This window comes from Gopherus flavomarginatus, chromosome 2 (assembly GCF_025201925.1).
Source record: "Gopherus flavomarginatus isolate rGopFla2 chromosome 2, rGopFla2.mat.asm, whole genome shotgun sequence".
Taxonomy (NCBI): domain Eukaryota; kingdom Metazoa; phylum Chordata; order Testudines; family Testudinidae; genus Gopherus; species Gopherus flavomarginatus.
Genome location: NC_066618.1, coordinates 93,203,795 through 93,221,930, shown reverse-complemented (window position 1 = coordinate 93,221,930; position 18,136 = coordinate 93,203,795). Strand labels below are relative to the sequence as shown.

The 18,136-nt window shown below is 41.5% G+C and overlaps 1 protein-coding gene across 4 annotated transcripts in view; it reads left to right on the top strand.

The window, feature by feature from the left end:
* AOAH (acyloxyacyl hydrolase) overlaps positions 1-18,136 on the top strand; it is a 123,262-nt gene that overhangs the window by 86,702 nt on the left and 18,424 nt on the right. For all 4 annotated transcript variants that reach the window (XM_050937722.1, XM_050937725.1, XM_050937723.1 and 1 more), the window contains exons 15-20: positions 232-268; positions 2,680-2,754; positions 9,477-9,649; positions 12,127-12,185; positions 12,277-12,336; positions 14,117-14,213. In XM_050937722.1, coding sequence (XP_050793679.1) covers positions 232-268; positions 2,680-2,754; positions 9,477-9,649; positions 12,127-12,185; positions 12,277-12,336; positions 14,117-14,213 — 501 coding nt within the window. The remainder of the gene's footprint in view (positions 1-231; positions 269-2,679; positions 2,755-9,476; positions 9,650-12,126; positions 12,186-12,276; positions 12,337-14,116; positions 14,214-18,136) is intronic.

Below are 18,136 nucleotides of genomic sequence, written 5' to 3'. Positions count from 1 at the left end.
ATAAAATACCAGTGGAAGCATGTTTATAGCGTTGGTCAGTTGCTGGCACTGTTTTGTGCAGGTGGAGGAAAGGAGGTCCATGAAAAGATTTTTATTCAATAAACAGAACCCAAAAGAAAGGGCATGGAGATTGTGTGCTACATCCCTAAAAAAACCAAATTCACTCTAGAGATCTGTAATTTTAATGGTGTTACCCTATATCTCTTTCTCTCACTGTGTTTGATCATGTAGGTGGTTCTTCAAAAAATCTTCTGGAGTTAATGAAAAGGTAAGCACTAAATGGGATTTGTACTCTGGGTGCAGGTACAGTAGTTTAGTTAGAATTCTACCTTCCAAAAACCAAACCAAAACAAAAATATACTGGCTAAGATAGATTCCAAATCTAAACCATAGATTTAATGACCTCCCATTATCTGGAAAGCTGCCTATTTCTTCTGCATCATGAAGAATAAGTAATTGAAATAAAAACATTTTTGATTGAATTGCCTCATACTTAGTGTCTGGATGAAAGCTGGAAGTCAATGGGAGTCTTTCCAATGACTTCAAAGAGGTCTGGATCAGGCCCATACACCAGGTTTACACTGATGTAACTCCATTGACTTCAATTGAGTTACTCTTGATTTACATCAGCATAAATTAATTATTAAACCGGCCCTTTGCCTTACTCTGTGAATGTAATTTCTGAAGTTTAGACTGATAAAGCTGAGTGGCTGAGGATGAACAAGCAACAACCCCAAGTCTGAGCTGAATTTAGATGAGTGGTAGGTTTGGTTTGAGTTGCCACACTCAGAGTTAATAGATGGAGGTACACTGTGGCTCCCACTCCCCAGGTCAATCAAAACTGATCCTTAGGATTTTCCTGTAATAGATCCTCACTCTTTGCTCTTGTGTCTGTAATGCACAACTGGAGGAAGTGCTGAGTCACTGAAGAAACAAGTGTTTCTGAGCGGTTGGGCCACTTCACCAGCAAGAGAGACATGTCTGTCTCCTTGAGCATCCCCAGCCACCAGTGACTCAATTCCTTTCCCTCCATGAATGCGCTTAGCAGTTCCTCTTGGCTGTGGCTACTTGTCAGCACTCCTGTGTGCCTGGCAGCTGCTTTCAAGTGTAGCTTTGTCTTCTCATTGCTGATTGTAAATATTTTTTCACCTTTCTCCTTTTCTTTGGCAACTTGTTTTTAAAGAGGAAAAGGTTTGACTGTAGTAAATGAGGCTTAACCCATGCTGTGAAGTTTTGATGTATCACTTATTTCTGTGACAATCTTTCAATAGGTGCAATGCCGGTTTCTTTGCACCTAGCCTGCTCTGCCATGGGCTGGCCCGTTGCCACCCCTTTCCGGAAGGCAGAAACCTAGCAAACAGCAATGGCTCTGATTCCTAGCCACATGTGGCTGGCCCCTACACAGTTCCCCATATTTCTGCATCCAGGCAAGGCCAGCCCAGTTTAGCTTTTACTGAATAGATGGGCCTTACACTGTACCCTGAAGATGAATGAACTGTGCCTGTGTTGGATCAACAGGAAGAGGAAGTCCCAGAGTTGAGGGCCTTAAGCAACCACATTCTGCTTTCAGCTCCCAGCCGCTTCAAATATAGGGGTGATGAGCAAGAGCATTCCAGCTGATCTCGGCTATCAGTGCAGTACATAGGAAGATAAGCAGTGTCTTCTTGAACTAGGACTTAAACCATATACTTTATAGATCAATGAAAACAGAACAAGAGACTTTTGAACTGATCTTCTAATACAATGGGACATTCGTGGAAAAATGTGAATTAATGAAATGCCAAGGTTTCAGGTCCTGGGCATTGGCTAAATGCACCAATGGGGACATGTATGTTCAGTCTGAAATGACCCCTTGCTAATTAGTCACTGGAATCTGATCCTCTCTGAATTTGGGGGTGAGGTGGTTTCCAATTCAAATTCCTGGATCTGAACTTACCTCTATGGATTTCCAGGTCAGCTCCAAAGCCAGAAGGGGCCTATTTTCCAGCTCCACTTAAATTTGTGTAAGATTTTCTTCCACCCTGAATGTTGGAAATTTTTTGATAATCATGAAATTAACTGATTTAATGAGATTTCCTCCATCTTGGGTAATAGTCTTGAGAGTTTAGCTCTCAACAGATCAGCAATGTTGCTGTAGGGTGACCAGATGTTCCGATTTTATAAGGACAGTCCCGATTTTGGGGTCTTTTTCTTATATAGGCTTCTATTACCCTCCCACCCCCGTCATGATTTTTCACATTTGCTGTCTGGTCACCCTACGTTGCTGCCAAAACCATATCCTGATTCGACCTTGAACCCAAAGCCTTAGTGTAAACGTAATCATGAGTGAGACATGTCCTCCTTGTCCAATTTCTAATTAAAATGCTTTGGTCATGGTTTTACCTGAAAGGAGTGTGCTTGATTTAGATTCTGACTGATGCAAAGAAGATGGAATAACAGCTTGTAAAGAAGTGAAAATAAATATATCAGGGGAAAGGGGAATTATGAAAAAAATGAAATTACCAAAATATAAGACTGTAATAAAAACAGATTTAGAATGATTCTAACATAGCCTAAATCTAAAAGAAATACTTCACAATGTGCGTATGCTCGCACAAGCAGTGTGTGTAATTCAAATTACTATATGACAATGATCTTCAACATTAATATTGCTACTTATTTATTTTTTATATTTTTTAGCTTGGCTAGGAATCAACTGTTGGACAATGCAGCCATAGTTATCTATGCTTCAATTGGGAATGATGTCTGCAATGGGTAAGGCGTCAAGAAACTAAAATACCATTTATATTACCATATATATGGCTTGGAGGTCTTTTCACTAGCGAGACATTTCAATCTTCTTATTTTATTCAATTAAAATGTGCTTTTGTTGTTAGCAGTGCTCTTTTTTATCTGTGTGGAAAAATATTAGTCACAGTTACAGGGCTAGCTGCTACTGTGCTCCCTTTCGCATCTCTCAGAGTGCATCACCTCACAGATAGGCCTCTTGCCCTTACATATGTCTAGGTGAAATCACGAGATTCTTCCACTCTTAACCCAGACCTGGGGACACTACGCTGTGTTGTTCAATCATTAGCACTTTTCAGCTCCAACTGGACGCTTGCGTTTCTTCCTTTCAGGAGCCTCTGAACAGCATTCTTAAAACAAAGTGTTATTTAGCAGTAGGAACAAAGCATGAATGAAAATCAGATTTTAAAACAACAAGCAGTGTACAGGCATCTTACCTAAAGTCAGTACATGCTGTATTCTGAACGTATTATTCTGAAAAATCAGGTCCCAGGTATCTCAAATTCAGTGCCCAAATTACTGTATACTTTGGATCTTAATCTCTCTGTGTCTCAGTTCCACATATGTAAAATGAGGACAATAATATCTATTCATTTCACAGGGCTGTTGCGCAAATAAATTCATTAATGTCTGTGACGCACATGTAGTGTAGTGATGTGCACCATAAGGAAGCCATGAGGAAATCAATAGAGCAGGGTTTGAATAGTGTGCAATAAATAAGGCTACAGACCACAGGCTGGACACTGAAAAAAAATATTGAATAGCTGCTTATTAAGTCAACACTGCTCAACCTGTGCATTCAAAAAATGAGGCAAGAATCTGCTATATAACAGTAGAACCTAGTACTGAGCTATTAATAAGAAAATAAAGCCATTACATTACCCAGTGGCTCAGTAATATGTCTAAAGCCGTGGAACAGAAGCAGGCTATAATGAAGTTGACAGTAATAGACAAGACATGACAATGACAAATACATGCTACCTATACATGGTAATATGTAATCATAATATCATCACACAAATGAAATATCAGGGTTTATGCATCTTCATGCAACAGCTTAGACATCTATCTAATCCTGGAAATGTACAAATGCTAGTATCTGTGATGCAGATCAGACCATATGATCATACTGGTCCCTTCTGGCCTTTGAATCTATGAATTTCCTTTACTCTTCAATATTTCTTTCTCTAATTCAGGTAACCCCTCTGGTTTCCTCTGTCTCTAACATAATTTTTTATTATTTTACAAAATTATTTGTCCTCCCCAATGCAAAACTATTCTTTGCCTCCTCCATTTGTGTAGATTTTTTAAAATGCTATTTATTATTATTATTTTTAAAAAATATTTATTCCCCCCTTTGTCACATGACAGTGGTACCTTTGTGTAGTGAAATATTCTGTGCTCTCTGTTTCCCACCAAAAAAATTACTGGGATCAAAAGCACAGGGTTATAAGAATACAGTCATTCTTGTTACTCTTTCTGTGAAGGGAAGATGCTGCTGCCTTATACAGAAATTCACTGCTCCCACAAATTGAACTGAGCGGAAAGGAAACCATGGATTGGTTTCAAGAAGATGTCTCTATATACAGGGAAACTTGTTTTGAGGCATCCACAGAGGTTCTACTGAATGCAGAGCATCTACTGGGTATGACTTTAAACAAAAGTCTAGACATATAAAAATGTCTTTTAAGGCAGCTTTAAATTGCAGTAATAAAGACCTTCCAGCCTAATCCTATATTTCTCTCTTCAAAAGAGATAAATGCTGCTGTATACACTGCAGAAACAATCCTTAGCCAAAGCATGACTAAAATGCCAATATTTCCTCCCATGTGGGGAGCTGGGCAGTGAGTAATATAGGCATTTGTAGAAGAGAAAGATAACAAATTGGCAGCACATGCACTACTTTCCCTCTAGTACCCACATTGTAGTGTCCAATCATGGGGTTAGAAAAATAAAGACAGATGGAGATTATATCTCTCTGCCTGCTGAGGCGCAAAAGTGGGACACAATGAGGCTCAAAGACCCAAAATGAAAAAAAAAAGAGAAAATAAGTAGTACAAGAAGCTTAAAATGCTGTGGAATTATTAAATGTACTCATTCCGTTTTATATAACAAACCATTTCTACAACCTCTTTCACGATTCTGTATTTATGGTCTAAAGACATTACAACTGAAATGATAGCAAACTAGTGTGAAATGGAGGTAATCCACTGTCTAAAATGAAGGACAGCTGAGATGTATGATGGGAATAGATTAACATTTCATTATTACAGTGCTACCATTACTGGTTCCACTACCTTCTATCCCCAGTTCTGAAAATGCTTTATGCTCATGAGCACTCCCATAAACTTCTATGGGACTAGTCATGTGTAAATGTATTCACTTATGTAAGTGTTTACAGGACCGGGGCATCTCAGGACCAAGGGTGAAATTTACCCTGTATACAGGGCCAACCCAAGGCCTGTGAGCTGTTGACATCCCACTGAAATCTGTTTCGAGTATTTAAGTGGTACATAGGCCTTGATCTGGCCTTCTGCAGAAGGCCCAATCCTGTAGTACTCTGATGAATAAGGGCTAAAGGACCACACCCCCAGCAAGGAATTCCTTCCTGTCAGTTATCAGACAAAAACATGTTAGTATGCAAACTTTTAAACAGGGTGGGTGGGTGTGTTAGTGTTAAGATAACAATGAGAAATCTGTGTGTAGCTCCAAGGGTAATATATGGCCTTAATAATGTAAGAGACCCTTAAAATAGATTGACACGAAGTAGCATTTTATCAAACATCCACAAATTAACATTTGGATGGTCTGAATTGATACAATGTGCTGTGACAGAAATCAGTTTCTGAATATCTTAGTGTTATGGATTGCCATGATATGTAACTATTGCAGAGTACTGTATCCAAGAACTGTGATGATGTCCTTTGACGATGTGTTGACAGTGCACCCATACTTAGTGTTCTCTGACAAGCCTTGAAGCAACTGTTGCAAAGACTAAAATGGAAATGCCTGTCAGACATCTTTTTGGTTTGTTTTTGTTTCAAACATGATCATGGAAAGGAAATTACAAAAAGATACATTAAAATAGCAGCCGCCTAATATAAATGGACAAAGGTAGGCAAACTTGGAGTTAAGAATGTCACTTTATCTTCAGTTCAACCCATTGTATTTACATATTGCACAGGCCTTAGATCAGAATGGTGGTTTTGAACTGTAAGTGCTGCAATACCTGTGGGCTAAACAAGGTGACTTAAGGGCAGACCAGCAAATCTGATTGCTAAATGTCACTACTTATGTTACTTTAGTAGGTTCAAGCCTGAATGTTGTTTTTGATTTCCAGCTCACTGGATTTTTAAACACTTCAGAAACATATACCAAACAAAGATTAAGTGCAGACCAAGGAATCTTGTCTAATAATTAATTTGCATACAAAATACAGCACATGACATTATCCTAAATCCTTGCTTAAGCATATAGTTCTGTCCCGCAGGATTCCTTCCCTCCCTACGAATGCACATTTCTAATACTCCAAAACTAAAACTAGAGCCTTTTCAAAGACTCCACCTATGCAACATTCAGCTGTAAAAGAGATTGCACCTGTTTTCCACAGAGTTTGTTGTTCTTTGCAAACATTAAGGTTAGCTTTGCACTAACCTCTTGAGGTAGGGAAGTAGTATTGTCCTTACTTTACAGATGAAGAAACTGAGGCATGGAGATTTAGGGTATGTCTACGCAGCAAAGAAAAACCCACATCTGGCCCCTGCTAGCTGACTTGGGCTTGTGGGGCTCTGGCTGCAAGGCTGTTACATTGCTGTGTAGACTTCTGGGCTCAGGGGCCCTCTCACCTTGCTGGGTCCTAGAACCAGCGCTCCAGCCCAAGCCTGGAAATCTACATCACAGTGAAACAGCCCCACAGCCCAAGCCGCATGAGCCCAAGTCAGCTGGCACAGGCCAGCCATAGGTTTTTCTTTGCTATATAGGCATACCCTTAGTGACTTGCCCAAGAAGTAAGTCTGGATGGAATCCAGGTCTCCTGACTGCTAATAGTGTAACCTGCCCCCAAGCCCACAAGTTGAAAAAAGAGTACAGGAGTAATAATAATAACAGATATAGCAATACACAATGTGAGTTAGATCCCCGGGTGCTGTTAATATCTGTATAGTTGCACTTACTTCAGTGAAGCCACACCAGTTAACATCATTTAAGAACCTGACACAATATTTTTAACACTAAGGCTAAATTATAAATAGTTCTCTGCAGGTATTCAATCTTCAAGCTGTGTTTTGTTGTGATTGGTCAAACAAGTCTCATGGGATTGTGTCTGCTTCATGGCTTGAGCACTTCCAGTATGAATACTCAGGGGTACACAAAGCTCAAATTTGCTTTCCATGAATTCTTGTGCATGTGACTTTAGAATCACTTTCTGCAGACACTGATTGCATGAACGTTTGTGGAGAGCAAAAGCAAAAAGGGCACATGCATGACTGAAGTACATTCATTTTAAACTGAGAGTGAATATGAGAGGGAACTGTTTTACAGCATTAGTCAGCACTAATAGAAAGCAATAGTATTAGACTCTCATGAATGACTTTAAGACAATTTAACTCCAAATTGAGGGCAGCAGTGTAAACCTAAACTCATTCACCCCATACCAGGGCATGGCCCATTTAGTACGATTTCCCAGTAGTTTGCATTCAATAAGATTTTGTTCCATACTGTGCATGGCAGCATACACACATACACATTCTGAATTTTAACCACAGAATCTTAAATGTCCATTTCGAAAGCACTTTTGAGAGCCAAATTGCAAACACAATACTTCGTTTTTTACACTAAAAATAGGTGTATATGGTAATGTCCTCTACACAGCATCCACCTCAGATAGCCAGATCGAGTACTGGGGAGCTGAGGAGGGACTCAATGAGGCCACTCGATGGCATCTGTTTCAGCCCCATGGATACTTAAACATAAACATACTATGGGATGGGGAGATAGAGCTGAAGTGTCCATGCAGGAGGCTTCTTCCACAGATTGTTTATGACCTGTCCCCTGTGCATTTCCATGCAGGGAGCCCCACAGAGCTGGGCTCCAAGCCCTGTGGCAGGTGCATGGGTAGCCCTCTCTTGCACTGCAGAACACCACCAGTTGCACAATTTGGGGACATCTTAGCCACAGAGATGAGGACTGGATTTGCTCTGCAGAGCCATGTTCTTAAAACTGGCCTGTTATCTCTAGAGTCAGTGGAGTGTAAGTAACAGGACTGTGTACAGTAAGTGTGTGTGTGTATATCAGAAAGTTTTGTATATAATAAAACAGCTGTTTGAATAATATAAAAAAGAGGGATATTCTCCAGGCAGCCCATTTTTTAATTCAAATTTATTTTGCCATCAGGATTTTTTCTAAGCTGTTTACTGCTGAATGTAATAGGGGAAAGGTAAATCTGCTCTCACTAGCGACTGAAACTCCCGATCAATGAAAACCTAAGTCTTTGTTGCTGTGTCTCACTGACAATCCCAGTATTTTAACAATGTTCCTGTGCAATTATTCTGTGGAAGATGAAATGTCTGCTGCTCCTGCGTCTAATTTGCTACATCAGCAGTATTCCACTCTCCCTCGTAGCACTGGTAAAAGACATACAAGATTTGAAAGCCTCAACTATAGATGATGTCTGTCTGTTATACCCAGATAACAATGTATTGAATGTGAGATTTACACGGTAGTTTGGAAAATATCTGCTGTTATCCAATGCAACTGTCATAACAATATCTTAAATTTACACCACATCTTTCATCCTAAAGCTATTTATAGACTCGAAAATCATTTCATCCACTTCTGGGGTCAAACAAAGCAGCTATTTAACAAAATACAGCAAAACAGTGCAACAATTTAGAACAGTAAGTGAAGAATACTCTCTCCAAATGAAACTTCAGGGGTAACTTTAGCACAGTTGTGTGTAGAAACCCAAACTGGAATTTGACAAGTACATCACTGTACTTACTATCGCCGATTTCTTGGAAAGTGACATGGAATCTTTAATGACTACAATAGACAGGACCTTGGTTTTGTGTCTAAGACAAAAAAAATGTACATTAAGGCAGAATATTAGTGTCCGTCTCGCCATGTCTGAGTACTGGTTCAGTACTGATTTAGAGGATAAAATGCCAGGCTGAATCACAAATACCATTTCCTACAGCACTTTGATGTTCCTTGATGTTCCCCAGGAAAATTATAATCCCACTAGCATCAAGGTACTGGATGATATGATATAGATTCGTGGATTTTAAGGTCGGAAGGGTTCACTTACAATAATCTAGTCTGCCCTATAATCTTACATAAAAATTAACTCAGTTGAAATCAGTAGAGTTACCTCACAATAAAATGAATGTAAGAGAGAAGAGAATCAGGCCTGGGGTTCTTTTATATAGGGAGGCCACTCTCTGTGCTTATTAGAAAGCCTGCACTTGCTTGTATTTTATTTGTTGAGGTTTTTTTTACATGACTTGTGACTGTGGAAATAAGTGATACCAAACCAAAGAACATTGTTTTCATTCAATTTTAATCAACTATTACAAAATGGCGAAGCACTGACTAATAACACTGCTGTTTCATGCTAAACACTGTCTTTTTTTGTGTGTCCGCACATTAATCAGTAAACTATCTGACTTTTTTTCCTATTCTTTCATATATAGGAGACCTGACACAGTGGCTCACATGACTACGCCCAGCCAAATGCACTCCAATGTCATGCAGACGCTGCAGTATCTAAACTCTCAACTTCCTAAAGGCAGCCATGTGATTTTAACCGGCTTGGCAGATGGTCACTTTCTGTGGGATCAATTACATAGCAGATACCATCCTCTTGGTAAATATCTGACCTTGTCTTTAATTTCCTAGGCGTGAATCTTGAACTCTACTGATGTACATTACAAGATGGTTTTAGGAATGGTGAGCCCCTGAACTCAGTGGCATTACACCAGGGTTGGATTTGTCCTGGTCTGTCCAAAACTGCTCTCTGACTGGTCGATCATTGTTTTGGGGCGGTTGTTCATGGAGCTAAACAGAGTCATTTACGTGAACATCTATCCGCTCCCAAATTTTAGACGTTTAGATAACATTGGACCCAGATTTGAACAAGCCCATGTCTAGGTTTTGCCAAACAAACCCCAACCGATGAAATTTTGCAAAAACAAAGTCATGCCCAATAGCGCCCAGTGAAAGTGGAGCTGTGCAGCCCCAAAGTTCACAACATTAACAAGAATGTGCTTGGCTTTTTTTTAAGCATGGAATTGTAATAAGGCACTTTGGGACAGTACTCTCATTTCAGAACACATGTGAGGCTGCACCCATGACCACAGGAAGCTCTTTGGGGCCTGTATTTTTGTTCTATGTTTGTACAATGCCTAGCACAGTAGGGTCCTGGACCATGCCTGGGGCTCCTACACACTATGGTAATATTACTATTATTACTACCACTAATAATAATAATAAATGCATGCCCTGTTTATTGGCTTAATATTATGCCAAGCAAAGAAGGGGGACATTGCCATGAAGGGCTGCACATGTATGGGCTGGTAGGAAACTCCCTGGAATTCACAATTCTTTGTATGTGCAGACGAGTTATGTTGCTTGGGATGTGCTTTTTGGGGTTCACCCAAGAATACCCCCAAATACACACCTACCCAAAGTTAATAAGAAATGTAAAGGTTTTGTACAAAGAAAGAGAGTGAGACTGCAAAACTGTTTAGCATACTCTCCTCTGATGCCTGTGTAAGGAACTGTGTATGCACACAATCAGTCATCCAGGGATCAAATCTGGGACTATTTGCACCATAGGCTTAAGGCACACATGCCATCCCTGTCACTAGACCTAAAGAAATAATTGCCTTAGCTCTGAGTATAAGTGGAAGGCTGTTGTAGTCACTGGGTCCAGTCAATAGCAGAAGAATTGATCATACTACTAAACCAGTGTAATATACCTGCAACTGATTTTGACAATCTATGGGTATTAGAGCTCTTCAAAGCATCTATGATTTATCTCTCTACTGGCTTAATATTGCATTTGACGAAGTGGGTATTCACCCATGAAAGCTCATGCTCCAATACGTCTGTTAATCTATAAGGTGCCACAGGACTCTCTGCTGCTTTTACAGATCCAGACTGACACGGCTACCCCTCTGATACTCTCTCTTCTGGGTTCATCCTGTTAGCTATTGGCAATGTCATTACAGCCTGAGAAGGTTGCCCTATATAGCATGTCCTACTCTAACCTTAAAAAGAACATTTTTTCCTACCCTACCACAGAGTGAACAATCTCCTTTTCTATTCCACTTTGCCAGTATCCTAATATGCTTTCTTAAAGGGGAAATATGCTCTTTCTTAAAAAAAAAAAATTAATGCTCTCCCTTTAAGACAGAGGTGCCTGTAACATTTATCTTTTTTACTAACGTGAATGTGTTGCTTTGCCAAATGCATATTGATCCCAAAGGTGTTTGCTTGTAGCAGAGAGCTGATTGTCCGGTGTCAGGTTTAGCATTTTGGTATCAGTTTAATTAGTGAGTGGCTACCAGAGAAGTAAACAGCCAAAAAAAGCCTACAGTTCACAGAGCAAGAAGCGCCATTGTGTGACATGATGAATGTCAGAGGAAGTCTGCCTGGCGTTTAAGTTAGTGTTTGAATTCACTCACCCACACAGAGGTATACATTTCCTTCTACGACAGGCAAATTATTTCTACCTTTTAAAGATAACCTTTCTACGGTAAACGTGAAAACAGTGCGTACCCAGTCGCCTTCAATCTTCCTTTTGGGTTTGGAATGGCTAAATTGGTTTGGAGAGCGAAAGAAGCGGTAATGAATAAAGCATCAGTCATTCACCCTGGAGATTTGAACAGGCTATTATATGACTAAGCTTGCATGGAGGTTGAATTGCCTATGGAAGGAGGGAGAGGTGTAGGTATGTGGGAGAATAAAAACAGTTCCTGAACAATGCGGTTGAGATAACTGGCACTACAGAAAGTTCATGCTGCTGCTGCTGTCACTGTACCTGGGGCAAAATCCTGGGTCTTGCAGGATATGAGTAACTCTCATAGACTTTAGTGGGAATTACTTGAATCCTGAGGTGGAAAATAAGCTTCTATTCCCCTTACCAATGTTAAAGTAGTTCTACTAAGTAAGATTATTCATGCAAGTAAAGTGAGCAGGATTTGATGCCTGATCTACAAACTTTCAGTTCCTCTTAGCCTACATGGTACAAAGATTTGGTAACCGGGTAGAGTAGTGGGTTTTAAACAAGAAACATTGGACTTAAAATATGAAAAGCTAAACACTTTTTTTTTTCTTCAGGTCAGCTAAATAAAGATATCACATATGAACAAATGTATTCATTCCTAGGTTGTCTTCAGGTAAACTTACCTCTTTAAGTTTTCCTCTTTAAATATCTCTTTTTTTCCTATCTTATCTATCACTGAAACAGTATTTTGTTTGATCACACAGATCAGTCCCTGCAATGGGTGGATGTCTTCAAACGAAACCCTCCGGAACCTCACCTCAGAGGTGTGTCTAAAGAAGACAGTTTAATAATCTCTTTGGGCTTCCTCTTTTTAAAGGGGGTGGTTTTGGCTTGTGCTCCTGGTTTTCTTTGAAGATAGGGTCCCAACTGAAAGATATTAGTATTTTTATTTTCATAGAGATGGAGGCAAGCCCAGAAAATGCATATCTGAATTTCAAACCCCTCTAATGTTCAGGGCTCTTCAAACCTGGGATCTGGGATTAAATTATGGAATTCAGATTTGGATTCTAGTTCTGATCATGCCCCAGATTTATTCACATGAGACATGATTTACCATTGCACTATGACACAAATATACATATTGTAACCTTTTGTTCTTTAAGAAGAGAGCTTATTTAATAAAAAGAAAAAATGCCTGCTTGGAATCCATGTAAGTGAATGGGGCAAAGAGGACAAGTAATTGTGACTACAAAATCCAACCACATTTATTTCAGTGGGAGCAGGAGCAGGACCTAAAGGGCCAAAGTGTAAGGTCTTTACTCAGGCAAATCACACTGACTTAAGTGCCAATTTATCTGAGCAAGGAGTGCCTGAAAACTGGATTTAACCCAAAGAACCTTAATGGGCAGGGCTAGACAATGTTGCCAATGCAGGTTTCTCTATAAACTATCCTAGAAATCTGACCCTACAACTGGCAAATGAATCACCTGAGGGCCACAAAATGTTAGCCACTTTCTTTCTCTAAATGTACAAATATATTTGAGGTTGTCTCCCCTGCAGTCACGCAAAAAAAATCAATGGCTTGTCCAGAATGGCAGCTGTGGATGTATTTGTGGTAATGTTTCTATTCAGTAGACAATAATTATGGCCCCAATTTTGCAAAGACTTACACACATGCTTACCTTTATGTGCTGTGAGTAGTACCATTGACCATCAATGCATTTAGTTAAGAATACATAGAAGTCTTGGCAGAATCAAAGCCTATGCCTTTTTATAAGATAATACAAACTCTCAGTACATATCTGTTGTCCAGGAACTATACATGTGTTTCCAGGTCAACATGTTGAGCTCTTGTCTAAAAATAACTTTGTACATTCTTACCTAAACTGTGCACATTAAGTGATGAGAGTCTGATCTTCATTATGGTGGTCAAAATCACACTGGAGATACATGAGTTAGTTGGAGTCCACTGAAGTCCATGGAGTTACTCTGGATTTACTCTGCAGTAAGGGAGATCAGAATTTGGCCAGGGATATGGCATGTAGATACTGCACCAGCAGCATGGGAATGGGCAATGTACAGGGAAGGAGAGAACTTTGCCTATATAAGGAATTTCAATTCTCTGCAAACTGTAGGAGGGATGGAAAGGGCCTCCAAAATGAGGGTTCTAAAGCCATGGTCTACACTACAGAGTTAAGTCAACGTAAGGCAGCTTCTGTCACCCTATGTCAATGGACACACTATTGCCTTGCTCCCGCCAATGTAAGAGTTCCGCTACAGCGACATCATAACTCCACCTCCACGAGAGGTGTAGGGCTTATGTTGATGTAATTAGGGCGACACAGTGTTCATGTAGACACTGTGTTACTTACATCGGCTCTTGGCTGTCATTCTTGTCAATTTCACAGCTCCAAAATTGACAAGAAAGCTCAGAGCTGGTGGTGGGCTCCACCTAGAGCCCATCTGCCTCCCATCCCAGCTCCCTGCTCCAGAAGCTGAGAAGGCCGGACAACTGCTCCCCCCACATTGGTTACAAAAGCTGAACCCAAGTGAAGTGGTGTCAATGGCAGTGAAAATCTCATTAATTCCTTGTTTTTTTTCCAGAGAGCTTTACAACTTTCCAATGTCCTGAAAGAAATAGCAAGATCTGAGATGTTTGCCAATTTTGATATTTTCTACATGGATTTTCCACTGGGGAAAAGTAAGTTGCATTTTGTACTATTTAACAAGCATATAGATAAGAACGGGACAAATAGTTTTAATATGCTTCTGATTTTTAGTGCTGTACAGTGAAAATAGCAGCACAGTTATTCAACCAACATGGACCTAGTGATAGGGCTGAGCGTCACGTGAGGAGATTCTTCTTAGTTCCTCATTTCAGTTCTACTGTCTCTGTGTGATGTGTGTGTTGCACGGGTATAAAATATGAGGGCATTATGAAACTCTCAGAGGAACCTGAGAGGTCCCACACAGGGGAAATAACATTCAGCCTGCAGCATTCTAAACAGCTAGAATTACACTTAGAGTAAGCAGCACTTTTCATCCAAACATCTCAAAGTGATTTACATACAATAATAAATTAAGCCTTACAACACATCTGTGAGGTACAGCAGGCAAACAGAGGCTACTAACCATTAACTGGGTGATGAGAGAGCATTCTCTGTGAGGATCCCTCAGTCCAGGAGCAGGCTTCTACCCCAGGTCTGAAGTATTCCAAGTCTATTGACCTGCAGGCCATGCTGCAGGACACATCTGTTTTTGCAGGCTGCCACAGAGAGGAATCAAATGTGTGGAGGAGAGGGAAGTTTGGTTTTTTATAAGTGATCAAATTTTGTTATGTATGGCATTTGCATCGCAACCCTTGGATAGATGCCCATTTTTCATTTTTGTACATATCTAATAGTAATGACAGAGGTTCTTCAAGCTGAGTCTCTGCATATTTGTTGTAATAATGGAGAAACTAAGGCTCAGAGAAAGTAAGCATTTACCCAAGCTCCCAAAAGCTGTTGGAGGCCTGGACATAAATACAGGATGGAGGGAGGGAAGGAAGGAGGCATTCCTCTTCTGTTGGGATCAGGGAGAACTCGAGGGGAGCACTTAGGGTGACCAGACAACAAGTGTGAAAAATTGGGATGGGGTGGGGGTAATAGGAGCCTATATAATAAAAAGACCTAAAAATCGGGATTGTCCCTTTAAAATCAGGACATCCGGTCACCCTAGGAGCACCAGAGGGGCAAGAGGGGCAGCAGCAGCGACAAGCGTGTGTACAATTTGCTGCTTGTCCCCCTCAACTTTAAGGCCAAAATTCCTGCAGTGATTAGAGGTACTGTAAGGCTGGCAAGGAAACTGAAGTTTTCCAGCTTTCCAATCCTCTGCCCTCTCCACTGACTTTCCTTAGTTTAATATTTCTTCGCTATTGTGGTTACATATTGTAGAAATAGCATTTCTGTTTTAAAAATATCCTGATGTAATGCTTTATTAAAAACCTACACAATCATTTTTAACAAAACAAAACAAAAAAAACCTCCATGGAGTTGGCTGCTGGGCCAGATGATTCTAATAAAAAAAATTGCTGTTTATACTGTGGTACATCAGATTTTCTAGGCTGGAGTTTATCATTGTCTCTGTATGCCTGAGATTGCACAGATGGCCATCATGAATTATAAAATATTATATTGCTTGACAGGTTTTTCATTGCATTCTCTGGGATGAACAACTCAACAAAATTGTCTTTTTCAACCAGCGTTCTTCTCCTAAATAACACCGACTATACTCTCCAAAGTTAAGTGTTTTAACAAAAAGAACAGGAGTAGTTGTGGCACCTTAGAGACTAACAAATTTATTTCAGCTTAAGCTTTCGTGGGCTACAGCCCACTTCATCGGATGCATAGAATGGAACACACAGACAGGAGATATTTATACATACAGAGAACATGAAAAGGTGGAAGTACGCATACCAACTGGAAGAGTCCAATCAATTGAGATGAGCTATCATCAGCAAGAGAAAAAAAGCCTTTGAAGTGACAATCCTCTGACTCTACCATCTCCTCAGCCTGCAGGCCTCTATTTCGTGCCACCCTGCAAAGGAGGTCCTGGTGGAGGGTGGTCCAGAGTTGGGGGTGCCTGCAACCACCTGGTCAAGGGAGGACAATAAGGAGGGTAATGGGAGAACAGGGTTCTCCTGGCTTTCTTGGTTCCCAGGGGCCTCCTGTCCCAGCTCAATTTTGGGGCCAACCACACCTGTATCAGGCTTAGGAACTGGGGTTGGTTCTAGGGGAGGTAGTGCGACCGATACCTTGTCAACACCCCTAGGTTCAGATGTTGCCGAATGGGAACCTTTGGATTGGTGCCCTTCATCTGGTGGTATGCCCACGAGATCCAAAATGGCCATTGCTTTTGTCTCTGCCACTGCACAGGCTAAGGCCCTGCCCACACATCAGACCTTCCACGGCCCAACCCCGCTCTGAGTATCTAGACCCCGTCTCTGAGTTCATAGATGGGGACCACGGTGGCCAGGGTGGTGTGGGGAGCTGGGCTGGGGAGCAGTGGCATGAGGCTTGGAAGCAATGCCATGACCTGGAGTGGTACCATGAGTGGGACACGGACCAGTGCTGGGCGTGAGGATCAGTGTCGTGATCAAAAGTGCCGGTGCGACCTGGAGCAGTACCATGACTCTGAGTGGCACCGCGAGTCTGAGCAGCACCGGGACTCTGCTGGCGGGTGCTGAGGGAAGAAGCATCACTAGTTTGCCTTGCGACGGTGCCACACTTTGCGGTACTGGAGGCTTGACGCCAAGCACTGGGGATCACGGCGCCATCATAGCGATGAGGTCCCTCGTGGCCTCAAAGTATCTGGGGAGGATGGTAGTTACACCTTCTCAATGACCTGGCTCAGGGAGTCCAATGGCACCGTTCTCGGTCCCCCTTGTGGGGCCGAAGTCAACGGTGCTGGCTCCAAAGTTTTTGGCACTGGGTGCTCCTCGCTGGGATGTGCCCCATTGGCCTGCTCCAAAGGGGTGGGTCTCTGGGTTGGAGATCCACTCCTCCCCTTCTTCCAGTGCCACTTCTGTGTCTGTTAATGGGACTGGTGCCAGGTCGATCCTGTCAGTTTTGGCACCGGGGAGCGGCAGCGCTGCGGGTCTCTCCCAGAGTCCTTCCACAGTGCTGCTTCTCCCACTGCTGCTGGGGCACTGTGCACCAATGAGCTCAGTGTCAGGTCTTGCCACACCGATGTGGGTTGCGGTCTAAGTGCCGCCTCCATAAGGAGCTGCTTTAGGTGGAAGTCCTGCTCCTTTTTGGTCCTGGGGCGAAACCCTTTAAAAATCCTGCACTTGTCTGCTTGGTAAGCTTCCACCAGACACTTTAAGCAAATGTCGTGGGTGTTGCCCATTGGCATCGGCTTCTTGCAGGACTTGCAGAGTTTGAATCCTTGGGACTTAGACATACCCCAAGTCCCCAAGGGGGAATGTGGTCAGGATGGAGGGGAAACCCCCCACTCCCAACAGCTATCTGCTGTAACAACAGAAAACCACTTAAACTGAATTTAGCTAGACTAGAAATAACTGTAAACTACACTGAACTGAAAGGCGAGGGAAAAATGAGGAGAGCTTACTAAGCGAGTCACTGCAGTTCCAGCGACCATCACTGGCAGTAAGAAGGAACTGAGGTCATGCCCGGTCGGCAGGGTCATATATTGAGTGCCATGGAGGCACAACTCCAGCAGGCTACAAGGCCGACCCAATGGGTGCTGCTAAGGGAAAAACTTTCCAACGACTGTGCACGTAGCATGCACACGCCTAATTGGAATGGATATGAACAATCACTTGAAGAAGTTAAATTACTCACTGTGTAATTTATTTGGTTTAATGAAAGGAAAGATTAAAACAAAATGAACTGTACTTTATAATACTACATCAAATAAACTAGGTAAACAAAATCAGCCACAGCACATACCAATTTTATCTTGGAAATACATTTTACAAAGTGTTCTACACCCTATATGTGTACATAGTAGTATTGGCTTCCACTTGGTAAAACTGTCAATTCCCGAGTTCCCTTAAGCAGCCTGCTTCATAACAGTGATGGGCACTGACCTACTTTTTGCTTTCACTGAAGTGAGTGTGTA